This window comes from Sander lucioperca, chromosome 4 (genome assembly GCF_008315115.2).
Source record: "Sander lucioperca isolate FBNREF2018 chromosome 4, SLUC_FBN_1.2, whole genome shotgun sequence".
Taxonomy (NCBI): domain Eukaryota; kingdom Metazoa; phylum Chordata; class Actinopteri; order Perciformes; family Percidae; genus Sander; species Sander lucioperca.
Window position 1 is genome coordinate 45,248,955 of NC_050176.1, and position 21,989 is coordinate 45,270,943.

The following is a 21,989-nucleotide window of genomic DNA, read 5'->3' on the forward strand; positions in this document are numbered from 1 at the left end:
GAGTGGTTTGGATGTTATACAGTACGCATCAACCATATCGGGATAAAATAAAGATTTAAAAGGCTAATAAGCAGGGTAATCATTAATTTTATGTACAGCAAAACCACCATTACAAATGATATAAAAGACAAACACATGTTAATGTTCAATTACTTATTATCTTCAACAACAAAAGCAAAAAGCAGAATCAGTTTTTAGGCCAGGATGTTGGTAGCACTTAGTACTATTCCACAGGCCCATCACAATGCCAATCCACTGCTGCCTACTAATTTGATTTTTTAAACAATATCAACCTAATATTCACATCGCAGGTTGAATGAATGAATTTTTTTTTTTTATAAAGTCTTTTTATTGGGGTTCTGGTATTCAATACACACATTTCCATTCCAGCTATGTATAGAACCACTTTTTCCATGAACTGAACATATTAACAACAGAAAGAGAAAAACACAGCAGGGATCGCACTAAACAGACTTACTTAAAAAAATTAAATAAAAAAAAAGGACAAAGTGAGACATACCCCTAAAATAATGATGAAGCCTAAAAAATGACAAGACAGACACACCACCATGCAGGCATAGTTATATTCAAATTGCTAGAACAGGCTGTAGTCAGATCCTATGTTGTTAGTTGGATGAGACAAAGTTCAGTCCAGAGGGGTCCACTGCGGCCAGAACTGGTTGCCATATCTTGATGAATCCATCGAAATTGTCATGCAGAGTATGAGTCAGTTTTTCCAACGGGAGTATTTCCAATACTTCCCTATACCAATCGTCCAGTGTAGGGGTGTTCTTAGATATGCAGAACTTGAGAATGGTCTTTCTTGCTACGTACAAAAGTATGCCAATCAATTTAGCATTATGGGCACTTTTTGCACTGTCCACTTTAGTTGCTAAGATGCACTGGAGGGGTGAAAGTTTCAGATCATATCCAACCAAGGTAATCACTTCCTCCTTCACATCTCTCCAGAACTTTTGTATCTTTACACATGTCCAAAACATATGTACGTGTGTGCCTGTTTCTGTGTCACATTTAGGGCATTTAGGTGAGCCCAGACCAAGCCTGCCCCTCAGTAGCGGTGTGATATGGAGTCTGTGCAATATTTTAAATTGCCTCTCTCTATCAGCGTTACAGCTCATGATAGTAAGTGTATTTTTTATGATCGCTGCCCAGATATCCTCTCCTATATGACAGTCTATATCATTCTGCCATAGCCTTCGGATGTGCTTAGTGGAGTAATTACAATTTAGGCCTAAAGTTTCGTAAACATGAGAAATAAATCTCTGAGGAAGTCATCTCTGAAATCAACGAGGTACAGTAAGACGTCATCCGCATACAGAGAAATCTTATGTACTGTGCCTTTAACATTGAAGCCTCTAATCATTGAGGTAGATCTGACGAGCTCGGCTAGTGGCTCAATGGCCAAGGCAAACAGGAGGGGGCTCAGTGGGCATCCCTGGCGGGTACCACGCTCCAGTGGGAATGGTTCTGAACAGTAGGAGATAGTAACTACTGCTGCTTTAGGAGAGCAATAAAGTAGCTTCACCCAGTCTACGAATTTTGTGCCCATTTTGAATGTTTCCATAGTATAGAAAAGGAAAGGCCATTTAACCCTATTGAATGCTTTTAATGAATCCAAAGATACCACTGGGCCCTGTTCCTTATTCTCACTGGCCAGCTGTATGATATTCAAAAGCCTCCTGATGTTGTTAGAAGAGCTCCGTCCTTTAATAAAGCCTGTTTGATCAGGTTTTTATGGAAACATTTTGAATTATATTTTTCTCAGCTGGGTTTACTTGAAATGTCAATTCATGTCTTCCAAGGCCATATCATTTTGTATCCTCATTATCGGCAATTAGTAAAATCACTTGTATTAAAATGTCAGCATGTGTCACGTCCAATAAAAGTCTGTTTTCAACTAAAAATTATGAATTACTGACCACAGGTTTAGGTCTTTAGGAAAGAGCAGTCCCCATACCATACATGCAAGGACCAATTGTTTTGCAGCCTGCAATAAAGTCATAAAAACACACATAAAAGAAAAATCATTAAACCACACAAGAAAAGGTTTTTGAAACATTAAAAGAATCAGGTAGCATATCGATCAACTTCTAGTCATAAGTCATCTCACATAAGTGGCCCATAAAAGGCTTTCTAAGTAAATCACACTGTTTCACCAGATAAATGGACAAGGAGTGTCTGCACTGAAAAAAAGGATGTCAGTTTCTAAAAAACTATTAATTAAATCCCAGGGATAGTCCCAGTGGATGTGCATTTCATGGATTTTATAAAGATAGAGGAACATTTTGCGAGGGAGGCGCCTATGAAGTAAATCGCAGAATATTAACCTCCTTACAAACTGTCCAGTATATCAAATGGTCTTTGGAGTTGTCAGATGCTTTCAGGGGCTTAAGAAAACTCATTTTCTGAGTGAAAGTGAGCTGAAGAGAATTGCCTTTCTGCCTTTACATACAGAGAGAGGGCTAAGGGCTTCAAAGTGAAAAGATATAATTGTGTATGTTGAAATGTCCAGTCAAATAACATATCTAGTCGGGTGCTGCGACCCTCCAACACCAGCATCAGTACAGCTGTGCATAAAGCCTCTATTTTCTGTCAGTGTTGTGTTCCTCTGTTCAGAAAAGCCTTGCAGCAGAGCTGTAAACATTCTTTCTCCCTGATTCGCAGGCGGTTGATGTGAGATTTAATCATACCGGTGTTCCTCTGTAGGCTGTCACTTGTGTCTCCTCATCTTTTCATGGTCACATCAGCTTAAACTCATCTGTGCCATCAGTATTCTTGGTAAAACAGCAGGAAATAACAAATATACAACATGATTTTACAAGAAAGCATATCTTAGGATGGCATATGTATGTATCAGCCTACAACTACAAAGAAACTTTCCAATAGAAATTTGACTAACTAATTGAGAAAGTGTTTTGCCTATGTGAAGACAAGTGACAGCTTTATGCTGTGGTTGTGACAGTAGTGATTTGTGGGTAGGTATTAGGCACTTCAAGGCTGTGATATTGAAACTTGTAGCAATCTTTTTTAATTCAGGGGTAATTGTGATGCTTTCGGCATAATTCACCTTGACTAACTTCAACAACAAAAATAAAAACTGCTTCTTTAAACCTTTTGATATAAATTGGTCATTCTTGAAAGCATTTGGTGAGAGACTTGCCATGTCATGTCAGGCAAGTCAGGTTCACCGAGGTCAAAGCAAAAGTTTGTGTCATTAATCTTCATCCATCTACTGTAAGTCTGCCTCAAGTACAAGGTTGACCTTTTAACAAAGCTCAACATGGACACCAACTGGACAAAGGGGAGTTTTACAGCCTGAATATCATGCAAAATGTGTTAAAGGTCCCCCAGTTGATTTCATTTGTTAGCTTTACAGCAATATTAATTTGGTTCATAGTCTGCTGTGAAAAATACTTTTAAATGTACCACAAAAAGAGTCCATAATGTTTAATTATTAGGTCAATTTAGTCAAATGCAGTTAATCTTTATAAATAGAATGAATGCTGTTGGGACAAAGAAAAACAAGTACAGTACCATAGTAACGTAGTATCAATCTACAATGCAACAGATAATATAATGATATTATCTGATACTGATACTAACAGCACTATAATATCTAAGAGCTAATTGTAAACAATGTCCATCTTGCCTCATGTTTTAGATATAATTGTTATACACATTGCTTGGAATTCCTAAAATGAACCAGAATTGTACTGTTAAAGTTAAAGATTAATGTTCCGTGTTATAGCCCCTTGAAATGACTATCAAATCGATTAAATATTTATTGAAGGCCAATAGACATTAGAAATTGTGACGAAACTTTTTGTTAATGTTTGATTGGGTCTTATTCACAATGTGGATGCATTTAGAAGATAAATATACTGTAGCATATGTTTATGTTTATTGCATAGTAGCTGGATGCTGCTCACATATGCCCAGCAAGGACCTGAGGGACCTTCAGTGGTAGAAGAGAAGCACAGCTGGCTCAGTAATTTGCCTGGATGCAGACCCTGTGTTATTCCCAAACATCAGCTTGTTCCTTTCAAGGGATGGGAAGTCTCTGGATCGTTATGGCATCTGTTCAGACTTCTGTATACCCTAAACACAAACAGACTCTGTTTTCCACTGTTTTCATTTCTGTGATTTCATGACCTGCTACAGAAAATGGAAAACTTGCATAATTTCAGTCTCGCAAGCTCAATATTACATCCCTTTGGTTTGCTCCCAGAGCAGATGGCAGCAGCAGAATGTAGGTCTCTATTGGTCTCTGTGAGGGTAATGTTGTCTGGAAACAGTTAATCTGGAGCAGAAGCCAGAAAATGCTCTTTTTCACATAAGCAGTCTGTATGTTGTAAATAGAAGCTAGTAGACTCTGAGAGGTTTCACTGGAAAGATCACATAACTGCAGGAATGTCAAACTGTGCTATTAGGTCTACTACTTCACGATGCATTATAGCATGGTTTTAACATGTTGGCATGTGTAGAGAACATCCCTATCTGCTACACATGACTTGATTTAAAATTCTCTTATATTTTAGATATTTTACACTGAACATTTTTACATTTTTTATGATCAAGTAGAATGGTAAAGTTGATCAATTGTTTGTAAGGCAAGACCCTGCACTGTATCTCAGGATAATGCTTAAAGCTGGAAACAATGTCTGATGTATAAAGTCATGTCATTATCATACACATAATTTTCCTGGCTTGTCTCGAACTTGTACAGCTAAACTACACTAAATAAACCTTCAAGTGTCACAGTTCATGAAAGAGTGCATTTTGATGTGATACTTATCATAATATCTATGCAACTGATGCAGAAAAGGTGTAAATAAATAAAAACACCAATTTAAAACAAACTGCATCTGCCAAAGAGCTAAAATGTAATAAATGTAACAAATTAAAATACAAGAAAATTAAATACAAATAGAAAACATAACAAACTACCATAAGAAACCCTCGACTAACTAAAAGCCTGCTTGAAGAGCAGAGTCTTCAGTTGCTTTTTAAAAGATTCAACAGAATTCACACAACCAGAAAGGGAGGCAAAGCATTCCATAGCCTAGGCACCACTGCCTGGAAAGATTGGTCCCCTCTAGTTTTAAAATGAGTGCGAGGAACCACTAATAGCCTCTGACCTAATGACCTCAGACTCCGGGTGGGAGTGTGAAGCTGAATCAAGTCAGGTAGGAACTTGACCATGCAGGACTCTAAAAGTAAGGACCAGGATTTTAAATTGAATTCTATACTGGACTGGTATCCAGTGAAGTGCTGCTAAAACAGGCGTGATGTGTGCTCATTTGTTAATGTGAGTTAAAAGTCTTGCAGCCGAGTTCTGAACAGCCTGGAGACGGTAAAGCTCCTTCTTACTCAAACAGGTACAAAGACTGTTGCAGTAATCTAAACGAGAGGAAATGAAAGCATGAATGATCATCTCCAACTCACCCTTAGTCACAAAAGTTCTTAATTTGGAAATATTCCTCAGTTGAAAGAAACAATTTCTAACTAATTGTTTAGAGTGGAGCTCCAAGGACAAAGCTGAATCAAAAACAACACCTAAGCTCCTGAGGCTCGGCTGGACAGACGGGCCTAAGTCACCAATATGCTGCTTTATATGAGGGATTTTACCTTCAGGGGCGATAATTAGTGTTTCTGTTTTATCTGAATTCAGAAGCAAACAATTGTCACATAACCACTGCTTGATACTGGTCAAGCAGTTGATTAAAGAAGACAGTTTATAGAACTCAGTTTCCTTAAACGAGTAGTACAGTTGGATATCATCCGCATACAGATGGTAAGATATGTCGCTAAATTGACTAATTATTTGTCCTAGAGGAAATATGTACAAGAGGAACAGAATAGGTTCCAAGACAGAACCCTGAGGTACCCCACACACCAACTCTGCAGTTTAAGACATGATCTGATTCACATGAACACTAAAACTTCTACCAGAAAGGTAGGATGAAAACCATTTTAAACCTGATCCAGACATCCCAACCAGATCACGAAATCTATTTATCATGATATCAATCATGATAATCAATCAATAGTGTCAAAAGCAGATGAAAGGTCCAATAGGCAGCACGGTGGCTCAGTGGTTAGCACTTCGGCCTCACAGCAAGAATGTTCTGGGTTCGAACCCAGGTCGTCTCAGGCCTTTCTGTGTAGAGTCTCCTCGTGCTTGCGTGGGTTTCTCTGGGTTGTTCCGGTTTCTTCCCACCATAAAGACGTGCATGCAACTAGGATTACAGTTGAAAATTAGCGAACTGCGTGCATTTACAGAAATGTTGATTAATGTGCATTCTCCTAATCAAAATAAATCTTAATAGGACTAACACTGTATATTCCTTAGAGTCAGCTGACGTCATAATATCACTGGAAACTTTGAGTAATGCAGTTTCCATAGAGTACTTTTTACGGAAACCAGACTGGAATTTGTCAAACAACTCATGATTCTCTAGGAAAAGGGTGATTTGCTCAGCTACAACTTTTTCTAGAATTTTTTATATGAATGGAAGTTTTGATATTGGCCTGTAGCTTTTAGGTTGTAGCGGATCCAAACTAGTTTTTTTAGTACAGGCTTAACAACAGCATTAGATGACACAGTTGCTTGAGGGCCAGAAGGAGAAACTATTTCATTAATGGAAGCAAGTTCTCGCTTTTCTCAGCATCTCGTTTAAGGTAACCCTTAGTTCTTTAAGGTGAAGCCTATGAACCTCGAGTTTAGAAGATTTCCAAAGATGTTCCACTTTTCTACAATTTCTCTTAAAACTCTGGATTGCTTCATCAATCCAAGGACAAGGTTTTTTATGGGAGAGAGTACTAGCTTTAACTGGTGCTACTTTATCTAAAACTGATAAACACTGACCATTAAAAGACTTGATAAACACATCTACATCACTGCATTCCATCAGTGAACATGGGTCGAACAGGGCAAAGAACTTCTCAGAAGCATCTTGATTAATAATCCACCTTTGGGCCCTAATCCTCAGGGGCGGAGGATCTCGAGGAAAGTTAATGTTGAAAAACACACAGCTATGATCACTCACATGTACATCTTCCACACATGCATTTACTATGTCTAGACCAAGAGAGAAGACAAGGTCCAGGGTGTGACCCTTAATGTGTGTGGGTCCAGTAACATGCTGAATAAAATTAAAAGAGTCTGTGATAGAAAGGAGATCAGCAGCTGTGTTACATGTAGAATCATCAATATGCAGGTTAAAGTCCCCGATAATTAAAACCTTCTCAAGTTTGATGATAGATGATAAAAAGTCAGTAAAATCAGTAAGAAAGACACCTTCCGGACCAGGAGGGCGGTAAATTAACACACTGTAAAAAGAGTTAAAAGAACCTACTTTGAGCATCTGTGATTTAAAAGAGGAAAAACTTTCAGAGTTTATCGCTCTACATATGAATCTGTCACGATGCACAACAGCAAGCCCACCACTGCGGTGCAGTACTGGTGTCCCAGTAACAGAGCAGCCAACAGGACAGAGCTTGTTTAAGTGAACAAACTCATTTTCCCTTTGCCACGTTTCCGTAAGGAACATAAAATCCTTTGAGCAAGGCAAACTGGAGTGATGATGGCAGACCGGCATCCTCAACCTCAGTGTTGTGAAACATTGAAAGTGAAAGCACTTTCAAAGAATATATCAAGCTGACATTGACATAATATAACAGGTACACAACCAATAAACATTGTACAATGCACCTAAACTAAATGACCAATAATAGTAAACACCACAATACATATGTACAATAAACGTATTTCCACTCCTGTATGAGTAAAACAATCCTCTCATTTACTGATTGCAAACCTCATATTATCCCTTTAACTGCATTTACAGGTAGCCTCTGCTGGCAGGTAAAACAACAAGCCTAGCTTTCCAGCATACCTGACTAATTTTACAGGCTGACAGGTTTAACTCTGCCAACTGCCTCTCTACTAACTTAGCAATATTGTTAACTTTTACACAGTCTAAATACACAAAATATACACAGTTAATATCACAGTTAAAACTATGCAAGTAACACCACATGAACTGTTGGGCTTCTTCTACATTAACGTCCATTTTACCAGGCTGAAACTGACCATTTATGATTAGCACTACTAGTAGTCTGTGAATTGCTTATGCTAATCACTAACGCTAATCACTTATGTTTACAAGCCCTATTAACAAATACATAATAGTCTCTGGTGCTGTCGTTGGCACAAATAACACAGTGAAACTGCAAAATGTCTCTCAATTTTATAGGAAACATCTTTACAGTCTGGCAGTTAGTTTGCAAGACTTTATGAGGACGTGTTGACAAAGTTAATCTTTTAATGTGTTCATAATATTGCTTGCATTGAGGTTACGTAGACCCTTCACACATACAAAGCAAGCAAGGAAAGAATAAAAAACACTTTGCTGAGCTGCAAGGGGAATTTCAGTATTTTTCAACCCGGACCCTTTTTCTCATGCATTTGTGTCTGTGAGTAATATGAACAAAACTCTTCCCATAATGTAGTCAGACACTTGTAATAACAATCTAAGCCCGTCAGTTGCAAAAACACCACTTTGAGTGGGAGTTCATTGACGGTGCACATTTGCCCTATAGTACATTGCAGCCTGGTTCGTGGCTGCTGGTTACAGCGTTCTCGCTCAATACTGGACCAATTTCAAAGATTAGTCACTTAATATGAAAAAGTGTCACGCTAAATTTAAAATTACATTTTTCTAAAATGAGCTTTGCAAAAACATTAGATTTCATCCTGACTGATCAGGTTTGAATCATTAAACATATCCACCTTAATAGTTTTATTGGAAGGAAGAAGTGACAATTAATGCCTCTCCTTTCTTTAAACTGTTCATTTATTTCCCTAACAACAGACGCAAAATACTTGTATTTAAGTATTTGTCACTTCAATTTGTCAGAATACATTTCTGAAATTAGGCTATAACCAGACACAGAACTAAATTCATTGCCACAAAGCTTTATAATGTAATTACAGCCTAAATGAAACCCTTTCTACTGCCTTCTTTTATGTGCTTCTGCAGTATTTGAAGATCAGTTTAGTTATTAGTTTAATTAACCCTCCACGTATTCTATTTAACAATTATTACCCATCCTCCCTTTTCTTTGATCATTTTTCCTTTCCCTCTCCCCATACAGAACTGAATTCATTCCACAAAGCTTTTATAATGTCATTACAGGCTACATTCAATCCTGATCCGTGAAAATATTTAATTTCATACCTAGTGTAATATTTTTCTGAGGTAAGGTGGATTTAGTCATTTGTGTGCTCCTTTCAGTTTTAGGTAAAAATAATAAAATAAAAGATTTTTTTTACCATAAAAACGGATTATGTCTTCGTCCATCATTCAAAAGTTTTAAGGTATTGTGCAATGCTCAGTGGCTTTTCCCAGCATGCAAATTACATTTTAACACATTTCAACATTCTTTTGTCTCTGACACTAAAAGAAAATTTACACATACTGTAAAGTTGGGCATTTTAACATGGGGTCTATGGGTCTATTGACTCCCTTTTGAAGCCAGTCTCATGTGGCCACTCGATGAACTGCAGTTTTAGGCCCCTCCTGCATTGGCTTCTATTTTTCAGCACCGGAGGTTGCTGCTTGGGTTTTAGAGTGTTGAACCCATATTGTCCTAACCGAAGCACTTGCAAAATCAACCTGACATAATTTATTGGCACAAATCAAAGACAACCCTGTAACACTAATATTACTCTTATCTTGTTAACTCTCTGGAATGTTCGTTTTACCAAGTCTTTATTGATCATTAGTGGTTCCATTGGAGACACCAGGAAACAGCAACGAAACAAAGTGGCATATAAACACCAAATGTAAAACCAAATGGAAAACATTCAGAATTAATCAAATAAAATTAAAAACAGCTTAAAAAAATCTTAGTGAAGTTTTAAAAAGCGGGGGTGGGAGGTGAAGCCCTTTTACAACAGTGAGTTGAGCATATCATTACAACAAAGCTCTATATCTGGCATGAATGATTGGCAGAAAACTATCACACACAAGTCTTTACAGTGTTTACTATTATGTAGGTACAGCCAGAAATTCATTTTGCAGTGCACAGCTGTTATTGTATTTGTTTCAACTTCTACTTTCACACTGTATAGGAGAGTATTGATACATTTGCATATAGATGGTGGAGAGGAAGATGCATTAATTTTATTGTATATAAGTTCACAGTAATGTTAAAATGTATGTATGTGTGTCTATATGTGAACCTAGTAACATCTCGCTCTATCTACAGTGAATGTCATTGTGTTTTCAAAGCATACATTTACAAGTGTTCGTCCATTGCAACAATAAGCCACAAGTAGTGCAACATCTAAAGACGTGTCCATGCAATATGTATAACTGATCAACTTGAGCCACATTGAAACAAATATTGCCAAGATGTTGAAAAACAGATGCAGGAGAAATCAGTTATTTCATCAGCTGTCCACCACATGGGTGGAAAGGAGCACCATGTCTGAGCAGACCCACACAGTAGACATGGGATGTGAGGAAGAATAAGGAGGAAGTCATGCTCACGGGGAAGGAGATAACAACATTATGACATAACACCGGGTACACATTTGGGGTCTGATACCAGATCTGTGTGTGTGTGTGTGTGTGTGTGTGTGTGTGTGTGTGTGTGTGTGTGTGTGTGTGTGTGTGTGTGTGTGTGTGTGTGTGAGTGCCCCAATCTTGAGCCTATGATTTTTTCATATTTTTAAATGACTTGGTTGATTGTAAACCACACTCTTCTTTTATTGGAAGTATTCATGTGCTTCTTTTCTGTGACCACGCACTAAAGGCAAATTGATAAAAATCATAATGGTCTACAAAGAGTGTGTCACCATTGTGCAAAAAAATACAAAGGTATTGATTAATGCCAGTGTGCTCACACTCTTAGTCATACACACACACTCAGGAGGTGAAACCCCAAAACAACCACACTTTGCACACGGTCAGGTTGTTCAACCAAGGCTGGTGATGTTGGAGCGACCACCGGGGGGTGCTACAATACGGTGGCCAGACCTACGAGGGATGTTGTCATCGAGCTGTGCCCCTGGGAAATGAAGACAAAATGTAAATATTAGATTTATTTACATAAATATTAGAAATTATTGAATTCAGAACCTGTTCAGTATACATAAAAGGTCATAAAATGCATCTGGACATTGATTCATTTGACACATTAAAAGGAATCACTGGATTGGATTTTAAAACTAATATAAAATAAATTGTTTCTGTTACCTGATAGGCTAAAGTTGGACTGGTGAAGATTGCGTATTGGTGGTGGTTGGTGAGAGATGGGTGAGGTTTTGGCTGACGGAGCAGGAGTTATATATTTGGGGGTAGGAACAACATCATACACAGGGCCATCATACAACCCACGAGTAACACCCTGCTGTTTCTTCACCTGGATAGAAAACACACAAACACAAAGTTAATCTGTTAGTCTTTCTTCAGAAACAAAATGGCCAGTTACCCACCAGTCACCATAATATAAAACAAGTTGGCTCATTTGTTTTGCTGGAATCAGTTAATATGGAAATTATGAAAGAATGTATCTGACTGTAAAGATTGTTGTGAATATATATTATATATATAAGAATGCAAAACAAAAATTAGAGTATGACAGTGACGGTTGTCTGTAGGCTTTTGTGATGTAATTTCTTAATTGAGGTGTCGATAATACTTTTTACCTTGTTTGTTTCCTGAAGAAATGTTAGCCATTGTTCATGTGATTCCGTTTTCTAGTTTGTTAGTTTCTATTTTCTAATATGTCTTAATGTCAGACAATGAATGTCTGACTGTAAGAAAATACCAGGGACAATAGTGGAAATAGGTCTAGGACTTTTATTATTCAATGCATGACCAAGTGTTTTATAAATATATTAGACTGTTGCCAATAAACCAAACCAAATTAAACTGAATTATTTATCAGTGTTTTTAATATGTATTAAAGTGATTTTGAAGACAGTAAGCAGAAAAGCAAGATTGCAACTATAAGGAACTGGATGTTGCCCATCTAATCTTTGAATGGAAAATACTATTTAATGTATTTAAAATGAACTGTCTACTGTACCTGGTTCCTGAATTTAACACGCTGGTAAGCGTAGTCTGGGAAGTGCTTGCGGGGAATAAATCGGCCGGTGCCCTGCTGGGCCTGCAGCTTGCCTTCCTCATAAACCACCCGACCTTGACTCAACACCAGCACTGGACCTCCACGGCACTCCAGACCCTCAAAGATGTTGTATTCTGAAGCCTATGTGGAGAGGGATAAAACATACAAGATAAAGAATGTGGAAAAAGTGATTTAAGCAGATGAATAAGGGAGAGCTCTTTCATTTCCCTCCCACCATTCAGAACAGATGCCCTACACTGTCTCAGCCCACTGTGCCATTTCAGCAAGCATTGTATCAGAAGGCAGTAAAATGCAGCTGTTGAGAAAATGGGGGATGAATAAGTGAGAGGCTCGGGGCATATAGAAGGAGTGACTGTGAATGCAGGGGGAAGGGTAGAGAGATGGTAGCATAGAATGGGTGAGGGGTAAAGGGGGATTATGACCTAAAGCCGGCACCAGTCTGGATTACGGCCTTGGAGAATGGCAGAGCAGACTGAATACATTAACCACTGTCTAATATTGTCACTGTACTGCATTGCTTAAGGTCTATTTTCACCTCAGAGGCCATTCGGCTTAGTTTAAATGCATCATTTTGTCTTGAAATTTAAAGGCTGGGTTCACCTGAATTGCACAAAAGAAAACACATGTCCTTACTTAGCTCATGGGGCATCTGACCATGTAGATAGCTCTGGTTTTATTTGTCTAGGTTTTCAAATATTTGTCACTGAGATTGCTGATGCGACCCCAGACCTACAAAGGGGTTGAATTTAATTTTGCTCTTGGTAATTAAAGGATTAAAACAACAGTGTCCCAATAAAACACAGTCCTAACTGTGAACATCTTTAAATGGAAATACTTCCTATTGTAGAACTGTAAATGTCATTGTCCAAAAAAAGCCAGTTTTATAACTAATGTAATGCATGTATTTTGTTATTCTAATACTACCACAACTATGCAATATGACATCATACCACTCACAGTAATGCCAGGCTTGACTATGTATCATATTAAAAGTACATTTAAGGGTTTTCTCTTCATCTCCTGTGATCTGACTCTCGGTTTTTATCTTCTATCTTTCACACTCTCCCACATAAAACCCCTCTCTCCTGCAGCCTTCCTCCTACCTTTATGTACTTCTGCTTCCTCAACTGATGCAGTATTTGTGATCACAGAACATCAGTTGCATTACCCTTTTATCCCTTGTATTATAACAATTTGGTCATCCTCCCTTTTCTTTTGCCATCTTTCCTTTCTCTCTCCTCCTATTTTCTTTTGCTCTCACCGACTGCTGGAGTTTGGCAGTGATGGTTTTGACGCTGTAGGGGTCCCAGATGACAATGTCAGCGTCAGAGCCCACCGCTATCCGGCCTTTGCGTGGGTACAAGTTGAAGATTTTAGCAGCGTTGGTAGATGTGACTGCCACAAACTGGTTTTCGTCCATTTTGCCCATGGCCTGAGAGACAGAGAGTGGTGGACAAAACTCAATGTCACAGCTACACAAAAGACACAAACACACACACATACACACACACACACACACACACACATACACATCCTCATTTCTCACCACGGCCTTGTCCCAGACGAAACCCATTCTCTCCTCCACTCCATTGGTTCCCTCTGGGATCAGGGTGAAGTCATCTTTACCGATTGCTTTCTGGGAAGTGCTGTAAGCGCAGTGAGCGCTGCCCACTACCTGGAGGTCCCCACTGAATCAACGTAACAAAATGATATGAAATAATCCACATACCCTTCACACTGCAGTGATCAACTTGTCAAATGTTATATTTTTCACGGCAGAATTTTGAAAAGTCTTGAAGGCTGCTGGACGGATCATTGGTGTCCCACTTCCCTCATTCCTGGACATTCCATTACAAAACCCGCCTCACGCGCAAAGCAACCAGCATTGTGGGTGACCCCAGCCACCCCTCACACAGCCTCTTCAGCCTCCTGCCATCTGGGAGAAGGTGCCAGAGCCTCCGAGCCTGTTCTGCCAGACTGGCAAACAGCTTCATTCACCAGGCTGTCAGGAAGCTCAACACCCTTCCCTTTCTCTCCCTCTACTCCCCTCTGCCCCCAAGAACTCTGGACTCTGAACACCCCCCCCCCCAATCAGGAACAGCACCGGTCACTTTATAAAAGACTCTCAGGAACACTTTTCACTTTCATTTTATATTTTTCCTTTATATTGCACATTTTTAATTTCTTTAGTTTCTATACTGTTTGGTTTTGCCTTACTTTTTGTGTTATTTAGAATGTATTTATTGTATTGTATATATTTGTACTTATTGCACCATGGGTCAGAGAGAAACATATTTTCGATTCCTCTGTATGTCTGGCACATACTATGATAGAATTGACAATGAAGTTGAATGACTTGAACTATGGAAAGCAGCTCAATCCTTGTGATCAGATGGTCAGTTCAAGACAGTATTCAAATTCAGGCAATCATGATGAAGATAAAGACGGACATTTCTACTTTTAGCCATCAGGTGTCCTCATTGAGCATGTGAGTTAAAGTACAAGTCATGTAATGACCTGGGGCAGAAAAACCAGCCAGCTGAACCAGCCAGAATAATGCAACGCAGCTCCAGTCCCAGTCCCTAAAGCTTTAACTATCCACATCACAAATGTATTATCGCCCATCAAAAAGCTTTTAGTGCGTGTTTGGCCATTTCAAACAATAGGTGTACTTGAAAACGCACGCATCAGACGCTTTCAGTGCATTTGGGCCTTAAAGCTTTAACTAGACCACATCATAAATGTATTATCAAAAAGCCAACACCATATATACTGCCTTTACCCCTTAATATACAATAGGTTGAATTTGACTGATAAAAAGCTATGATTAGAATGATTTCTCATCTGAGGCCTTTTAGTAATTTGTTAATTACATTACTTCATGATAGTGAGCTGGGGGAGTGTCCAATGCCATGACAGTGCTTATTATTGAAGTAATGGGCCTCGCTGAAATGTGAGGAAAAGTGTTGTTCTTTTGTTCGCGTCTCCAGAAAAAGAACAACCTAAAAATACACCCTATTGCTTCAGCAGGAGCTCAAAGACAACAGCAGTATCACACCACCGGTGTGACAGCACAGACCCGCCTAGAGAAGCTGATTTTGCAGACGAAGTGAGGAGGAGGAGGAGGAGGAGGAGGAGGAGGAGGAGGAGGAGGAGGAGGAGGAGGAGGAGGAGGAGGAGGAGGAGGAGGAGGAGGAGGAGGAGGAGGAGGAGGTGGTTGGTAGCCAAGGCAACAGATGATGAAGGATTCTAGTCCCTGTGCTATTTATGGAATCGGGGACAGTCAAAAATGTACAGCATATTATTCTGTGCATTGAGTATGTGTGTGTGTGTGTGTGTGTGTGTGTGTGTGTGTGTGTGTGTGTGTGTGTGTGTGTGTGTGTGTGTGAAGTGAGAACTTAAGTGGGTTTTCTATGATACTCATGAATTACAACTGAACATCAACGTATTTGACCTTTAATCATTGATAATAGTATACATATACTATTGTACTTTATATGTAAGTATGCAGTTTAAGTGGTTTGCAAATGATTATGCAGTCCTTTATCCATTAAGTCTCTCCCAACCCTTACCTTCTGCCCCTCTTCTGCTTACACATCAACGCATTTTCTTCGTCTGTTTGTGTTTTGTTTTTTTACTGAAGCTGGTCTGATATTGTGTCTTACACAAGCAGTTGTTTGTGGCATGAATACCAAACTAATATCTAAGGGCGAACAGTGATAGTTAGATCCTTGCAGGCGTCTCCTTTGGTGTCATCCAGCTGATTTGCATTTCACTTTCTGCAGAGCTAAATTTAGCTAAATTAAACATTTTCTCTGCCCTCAGTCTGCAGTTTTTACATGTCCCAGCATTCATGAAATATACTGTAGGCTACATATTTAGTCAGGCTTCTCAGAGCATTATCGTCACATATTGTAAAACACTGGGGCCCGGCCTTGCATTAAAAGACTTTGCTTCATTTACTTAGTTTGCGACATGTTCATCCATTGCTAAAAATGGTTTTAAGACATACCAAGCCAGCAGTGTGTTGAGGTGGTCTGGGGTTGTGGGGTCAGGACTCAAAGGTGGAGAGGTCACATAAGCAGCTGCTTTGGCCCAGTTCCTGCTCCAATAGTGAGAGCCGTCAGTGACCAGGCTAGCTGTAATTGGCTCCCCAAAAACTACAGAACCTGAATGGGAGGATAGAGGGACAGTGTAGGTCAGGATGTGAAAAGAAGATGTTCATAAACACTGGAAAAGGCTTTAAAATAGAATCACATACTAAATGATTGAAACTTTTGGCGTGAAAAGAAAGAGAGGCTGACCTTTCCTACGGGCCTGGGCGATAGTGTCAGCTGCACTCTTGCTCATCACCTTGGTAATGTACACAGGACAATTCACACGGTTGCCAAGCGTGATGGCACGGAACACTGCCTCAGCCTCCAGCTGCATGGAAAGAAAACATTAAAACCTTTGGATGGATGGATGGATGGATGGATGGATGGATGGATGGATAATGGGGCTGACGAAAATGATATCACCTCTTCAGGACGACTCAGAGGATGGCCTTCAGGTCCGGTGATTCCCATTCCAAGGATTTTTCTCTGTTCCTGAAACACAAATGAAATCAATTTAATTATATAATTGTATTAACTATAATATGTATTAACTTCATACCCACTACAATAACTGTCAGCATTGCATACAGTACTTGTCAAATCATGTTTTACCCACATTCTCACATTTTAGTGCCTTTGCTAGTATTTTATGGCTGTAAAATCAAAATTTCATGGTCTGTCATGCTATCAATGAAAATAAAGTGTGCATTTTAATCCTACAATGCCAATGCACTGTGGGGAGCTTTTGCTGGCTGCACTTGTTGTGTTTCTGACAGCGATGTCTGGAGAACAGCAAAATTGGGATGAAAACCAGACCCCCGACCCCCTTACTGTTTTTCTTTTATTAATTCTTTTTTTTAAATTTTTTTTATTGTTTGCTCACAAGTATGTCATAATTATTCATCAGCACTCCCATTATCTTCATTACCCTCATTCATCTTCACATACATCATGGTTTTCGCTGTAATTGTCCCCTAATCTCCATGACCACGGCTACCACTTTTCATCAGTGCTGTCAGAGCATTATCAGCACCTTCACTCTCACCATCTTAATCACCATTACATCACCATCATTAGAATAATAATGGTCAACAGCAATGGCAGCCTAGGAAAGACCTGTCATACTCAGCAGCTGCAGCAGCAGCATTAATCCTCTATGAGAGCTGGGGAGTAAGAAGAACATCTCTCAACTGCAGTGAGGGTTTCAAGAGACTATAAAGGTAGAAGATTAGACATGAATTAGTTCAGCCATTATATATTGTTAGTTATTTTACCACAGTAAACTGTTGTGTCTGGAGGCTGAAGACACTGACAGGTTGTGTTGTTATAAGAGGTATGAGTAGTCAGTTGCCACTAAGATACAAGGAAGTTATGTAGCACTTACCTGAGCAATCAGGTCTCCATTTTCAGCATGAACTAACACCACAGCACCCAGCTGCTTTAGGAAGGAGAACGCTTCATACAGCTGAGGGAGGGATGAATCCAAATAAAAACGAAGGGATTAATAGTGAAAGGAAAGAGCAGTAAGTCAGTAGTGCCGTAGTAATGATTATGAAGCATACCTGAGAGTCTGACATCTGGTACGTGTCCTTATAAGCCATGTACACTTGGAAGGAGTTGATACCTGACAGCAGTGGAAACAATAAATGTATTCATGACAATAAGGTAATAAAGGGAAACTCAGCAGCGAGGATTACAAAGATAAATTGTGTGAGTGTAGCCCATATAATGTATCATGAAATGCAATAAAGTTAAAATGAAGGGCAAACTTGTTGTGAAATACAGAAATGGATCCACAATATTGTCTGGTGTACAAAGCATGCAGAGCATGTTTATGTCTAGCATCTGAGCCAAGAATTACAACTCTCATCTTTATTTTTGAAAGAAACTGGACACCCAAGCAGCTGCCTTGGCTCAGTAACTGGTTTATTTTGAAACTGCCCCAAAAGAAAAGTGATTTTTTTACTTAAAACAGATTACAAGCAGGATTTATATGCTACCACCATGACAGCACCGTAGAGAACAATGGATTACTGCTGTGTCTTCGCTATAAGAGGATTCAACACTAGGCAAAATTGTTTCTAAATCTATCCCTATTGTTCTTATGAAATGGGTCCAAAATAGGGATGAACATGAAACAGAATTACAGCAATGACCACAGCTCTGAAACACTATGGAGTAACTAAAAATTGATGTACCTTTCTCTTGCACCAGCAGCTCCAACTCATCTTTAACAATCTCATTCCACTGGGGGATGTCTACATGCAGGGAGTAATCGCAACATGCCTTCTTATCTGCAGCCTCCTGCCAGCACTCAAACGCCTCCAGCAGACTCTCCCCCGGCGCGGGGGTCACATGGTCAACTGAAATGTGGGAGGGATTAAAGGTTAAAATGTTTTTCAACTCTTGAATGATTATGTGGTTGCAGTATGAACTGTGGCTGCATATGTGAGTCTAGACATCCACACTCACTGATCATGGTGGTGCCCCCAGCGAGTGCAGCCTTGGTGCCCTGGAGGAAATCATCAGCAGGCTGTGTGCCCAGGTAATGCTTCATCAAGCAAGTGTTGACATCTATCCCCCCTGGTATCACCATGCGACCATTGGCCTCGATCACCTTGATACCCCCCGGTACAACCAGATTCTCCCCCACCTGCCTGCCAAGGATCGGATACATTAGACATAGTGGTGGGTGAAAGGGTGGGTGACAGGGAAAAATGTTGTGCAGGAACATACATGGATGGTTGTAGATGAAAAGGGGTTGTGGAGGATGAGGATGTGAAAAGGGGAATAAGGCAGTGAAATCATTATCGACTGCAAAATATTTGCAAGTCTTTGTATGCCTCTTTAATTAGCTCCTTATATACGCACTTGATAAGCCCATCCTCAATGTACACATCTGCATAGAGAGACTGGTCATCATTGACCACCCGCCCTCCTTTGATCAACAGCCTTTCACTCTGCAGGGGAGAGAGAGAGAGAGAGAGAGAGAGAGAGAGAGAGAGAGAGAGAGAGAGAGAGGGAGGGAGAGAGGGAGGGAGAGAGGGAGGGAGGGAGGAAGAGTGTAAGCAGTACAGGAGCTGCTGAATTCAATCCTGACATTTTGATCTATTGCACAATCAGTTATGTAATCCTTGACTTCATAGCAATATTATGACACACTGCAGTTGATCATGGAAAGAAACCCATAGCCACATAAGTGCTGTGCATGGTGGGGTCTCACAAAAGCTAATAGTTGTGCTGTTTGCCTTTCTCTTTTATTTGTATTAATTTTATGTAGGATGATATTATAAGTGCAATCAAATACTAAATATTTAGAAGCACAGTGTGAGATAAGCACCTTTTTCAGATTACCATGCTTCCACACCCTATAATACCATGGAACGTGCCTGCATGGCAACAGCTTTAGGAAGATGCTATGTCTCCATGGTAACTAGTGATCACCCATGGTTTGAGATGATGGCAGCTGACAGCCCAGCTACATTCTCAGCACATTTAACCAATAAAGATGCTTACAAAAGAAAGAATGTGAATGCAGTCTCATGTTATTTTCTTTTTCCACCATGAAATGTAATGCTTAGTTAGGCTATATCAATTGTAGGTTGTCTTAGATTCATTTGGCATTTGATAATAACCTACTCTGGAAGGATAGAGGATGCTTTCTGCAGAACGGATGTTATAATATAGTTGAAAAAAAATGCATCTTTGCACAAATCCAGTCCCACACCTTTGTGTTGTTTTATGCAAGCCATTGTTTCCAATGTCCTGGTTAGACCGCCACGTCAACCAAATTAATCCCTCTGACAGGCGGCGAGATTACACAACACTGTCCAACCCTGAGTGAGAATAGGCGCTCGATTTGACACACAGATATTGAGAATTGTCACCTCTCTGTCTTGGGTTTGCTGTTTAACTTAAGAGAAACTGTAGAAGGGCCTTCTGCTCTTTGCCACCTCACTAAGAATGTAATCCCTTCTCTGACGGCATTGGCAGCAGGGATTTGCATGCAAGCGTAGAGCTTCTCGGGGCAATGCCGCTGACCAGGCCAGGTCTCTTACCGTCAGATGGGGGATGCTGTTCTTTCCCTGGTAACCGGTCCCAGACATGCTCTCTCCGTCACTCTGCCCCCTGACAGTCAACTCAGAAGCGGGTTGTAATTACTCCAGCGCCCAGCGCTGCTCTCTGCGCCCCTTTGTCTCCCCTGATGTGTGTTGGTTATTGTTTCCGTGTGCAAGAGAGACAGCGATGAATCCGGCGCCGTACGGCTGCGTCGGGATGTGTGGTGTGGAACGCGAACCGTGACAAGACAGGTGACTATCCTGGGCGTGCGCGTGTGCGGAAAGCGAGCGTCTGCCCGGTGGCTCACACAAACAGCTCAAGTGAGAGCACAAAAACAATACAGCGAGGGTTGCTGTCTGGCGCTGTCCTATTCAGCACCACAGACTAAAATGAGTGTAATTGTGTCGATGTGCATTTGAATTTTTTTGGGATCTTTTTTATTAGTTACGTTACGTAGACGTAGTCGCAACAAAAAATGGCAAATAAAATGGCCAAACTGCAATGCAGCACAAAACTTCATCATTTATGCAGACTCAGGCATTTGTTCCAAAAATAACCTACTCAAAATGTTTCTACCAGCTGTAGTCTATGGACGTTTTTGTCACTGCTTCATGTGTAAATCATATATCGTAAATACATGACAACGATCAGAATTTCAACCAAAAAGCCAGACACAGAGAGAAAAAGCCAAGGAGCAAAATCCTTACTCCTACCTCTCCATTTGGGATTTCTTTACCGGATGAATATCTGACCTCAACACCAGGGTGTGCATCGTCTGTCTCCCCGGTTGAGTTGGTCAGTGACCCCTCCCGGGCCTCGCTGGACGTCTTGCCCATGGGGTCACCAGCGTCCAAGACCCTCTCCCGGCTTCCGCTTCTCGGGGTGCGGCTCCCTTTCCTCCCCACCGCGTAGTTATCGAAGTCTATGGTCTTGCTTTCAAACGCCCCCTCCACGGAGCTGAACATCCCGTAGGTTTTCTTCTGGTTCGGCCCGGTGTTGATCGGCCCCGCCAAGTAGACCGGTAGCTCATCCTCCCGGTTCCACTGTCTTCTGCAGTCAGACATTGTGGCTTCCACGACAGACGGAGACTCCCCCCAATCTGAAACGATGACAGGAGCCTCGACTGTTTTACGTCTAACCGGGTCACAGACAGCCCCGCCCCTCAAGCGCGCTCTGATGCTAACTGTGAAAAGCAGCTCTGTCCGAGCTACCTAAGAATGGACACACACACACACACACACACACACACACACACACACACACACACACACACACACACACACACTCACTCACTCACACGCACGCGCGCACACGTGTATTACAAGTGAAATGATGCAGTGCTCCATATTAGGGAGTGGTGGTGTGTCAGTGTGAACTAGTTTTAATGTGAAGCATCTGCAAGAGCCGTTAGTGACCACGTGCAATCATACAGACAATTAGGCTAAATATAAGGAAAGCAAGTCTCTCTACCATCCATCTCTTTCCTTATAATGTGTGGGGGCTGTGCGTGAGCAGGTCACACCATCAGCGGATTAAACCAGCATGTGTCATCCTTAAACCCACATCTGGAGGGAGAGACAGATTGTTAAATGGTCTATAGCTATGCTCTCATAATTAACTAGGCCACACGGGGGGGCTGGTCTATTGCAA

The 21,989-nt window shown here is 40.5% G+C and overlaps 1 protein-coding gene across 3 annotated transcripts; it reads right to left on the bottom strand.

Moving 5' to 3' along the window:
- Positions 1 to 10,186: 10,186 nt before the first annotated feature.
- Positions 10,187 to 21,536, bottom strand: crmp1 (collapsin response mediator protein 1). 3 transcript variants are annotated; one of them, XM_036000285.1, is made up of 14 exons: positions 21,053 to 21,536; positions 19,152 to 19,240; positions 18,753 to 18,937; positions 18,479 to 18,643; positions 17,843 to 17,904; positions 17,665 to 17,745; positions 16,704 to 16,772; positions 16,488 to 16,608; positions 16,196 to 16,352; positions 13,730 to 13,871; positions 13,445 to 13,615; positions 12,124 to 12,303; positions 11,289 to 11,454; positions 10,187 to 11,100 (listed from the first exon to the last, which is right to left on the bottom strand). In XM_036000285.1, exons 1-14 carry the CDS (start codon positions 21,401 to 21,403, stop codon positions 11,009 to 11,011), a joined length of 2,031 nt encoding a protein of 676 aa, XP_035856178.1. In that variant the 5' UTR covers positions 21,404 to 21,536; the 3' UTR covers positions 10,187 to 11,008. The 3 variants fall into 3 exon arrangements, with proteins under 3 accessions (XP_035856178.1, XP_031141808.1, XP_035856179.1); XM_031285948.2 differs by having other exon boundaries at positions 21,092 to 21,535; XM_036000286.1 differs by lacking the exon at positions 21,053 to 21,536 and adding an exon at positions 20,339 to 20,615.
- Between the last annotated feature and the right edge of the window lie 453 nt (positions 21,537 to 21,989).

Excerpts from the sequence above, each read along its gene's own strand:
- crmp1 (XM_036000285.1), bottom strand. The coding sequence starts at position 21,403 with ATGTCTGACTGCAGAAGACAGTGGAACCGGGAGGATGAGCTACCGGTC. Across the intron at positions 13,872-16,195 it reads CTCAACACACTGCTGGCTTG|TGGGGACCTCCAGGTAGTGG; the intron begins GTATGTCTTAAA and ends ACGTTGATTCAG. Across the intron at positions 11,101-11,288 it reads GTCCAACTTTAGCCTATCAG|GGGCACAGCTCGATGACAAC; the intron begins GTAACAGAAACA and ends TTCATTTCCCAG.